Source organism: Myotis davidii, unplaced genomic scaffold, assembly GCF_000327345.1.
Source record: "Myotis davidii unplaced genomic scaffold, ASM32734v1 scaffold698, whole genome shotgun sequence".
Taxonomy (NCBI): Eukaryota; Metazoa; Chordata; class Mammalia; order Chiroptera; family Vespertilionidae; genus Myotis; species Myotis davidii.
Genome location: NW_006290032.1, coordinates 2443785 through 2444889, shown reverse-complemented (window position 1 = coordinate 2444889; position 1105 = coordinate 2443785). Strand labels below are relative to the sequence as shown.

General features: G+C 49.9%; 1 protein-coding gene across 1 annotated transcript in view; it reads right to left on the bottom strand.

The window, feature by feature from the left end:
* Nucleotides 1-370: 370 nt before the first annotated feature.
* Nucleotides 371-1105, bottom strand: part of MYOZ2 (myozenin 2) — a 25217-nt gene continuing 24482 nt past the window's right edge. Inside the window, exon 6 of the mRNA XM_006762891.2 lies at nt 371-803. Coding sequence (XP_006762954.1) covers nt 569-803 — 235 coding nt within the window. The 3' untranslated portion in view covers nt 371-568. The remainder of the gene's footprint in view (nt 804-1105) is intronic.

Sequence of the window (1105 nt, the reverse complement as noted above, 5' to 3'; positions counted from 1 at the left end):
GTTGAACTCTGGAGAATGTCTGGGATAATTACCGCGTGACTCAGAGCATGCGGAAGGAGACAGGGCCCTTAGAAACGGTCAGATGTCTCATGCAAAGGCTCCATCCAGACACGCTGTGGTCCATGGTCACCAGGAAGGGCCCAGCCCAGCCTCCTCCCTCCCCCCCACCCCTTAAATCCCGCCCGGAATGCGTCTGAACATCTCCACTGCGTGTTGATTCTAGATGCCACTTGCAAAGCTGGATTTGAGACTAGCTTGTGTGAAAGGAGAAAGGGTGGACCCTTTTGTCCGATCTGGGCTTCCCCAGTCGAAGGTGGGATTGTTTGGACCACGCGAAAACAAAGTGAGGAATGAACACAAGTGAGCTAAAAAGGGTTTAAAACAAGATTACGGGTTGTTTATTAGTATTTGCTCCGAGGTGGGAATTAAATGCCATAAGAGGAACTTTGCTAAGTGACTATTGAGCTGCTGCTGCTGCTGCTAAAGAGTGTGAGTGGCTTTGCCAGCAAATGGAATAACAGAAGCGACATGTGTGTGCAGGGTCCCCGCGGCCTTCGCCGCGGTCCGCTCACAGGTCTTCCGACTCCGGGACGGTGGGCTCCTCTGGGGCCTCGGTGGTGATCACTATGGGGATGTTCTCCGATATCCACCCCTTAGGAGTCCTGTTGAAGGACCGTCTGCCAGAAAGCGGGTTGGCAAAGGCCATGAACCTGGAATCTGTCAGAAGTAGTAGCTCAAAATCTGGGACCTTGAATTTCACCATTTTTGATGCTTTTTCAAAACCTCCAAATGGGGTGGCAACTCTGTGGGGAATGAAAAGAAAAAGAATAAATTAATTTCCAAATGTATCTACTGGAACATAGAAAACCCACCTAATTCATCATTTTACTGGCATGTTATGCTGTGCTCTTAGCATGGCTTTCAGGTTTTGACCTCTGAGACAAGCATTTCCATTCAGGGACCACGGATTTGTGCGACAACCCGTTGTATGTACTCTCAGTTTGGGACTAAACTAATCTCTCCCCGCACCTGGAGATTGTCACTATCATTTCCTGCCTTGGGGTTGTCTTTGCTCACGTTTCCCTGCGTAAGATGCACCCCCCCC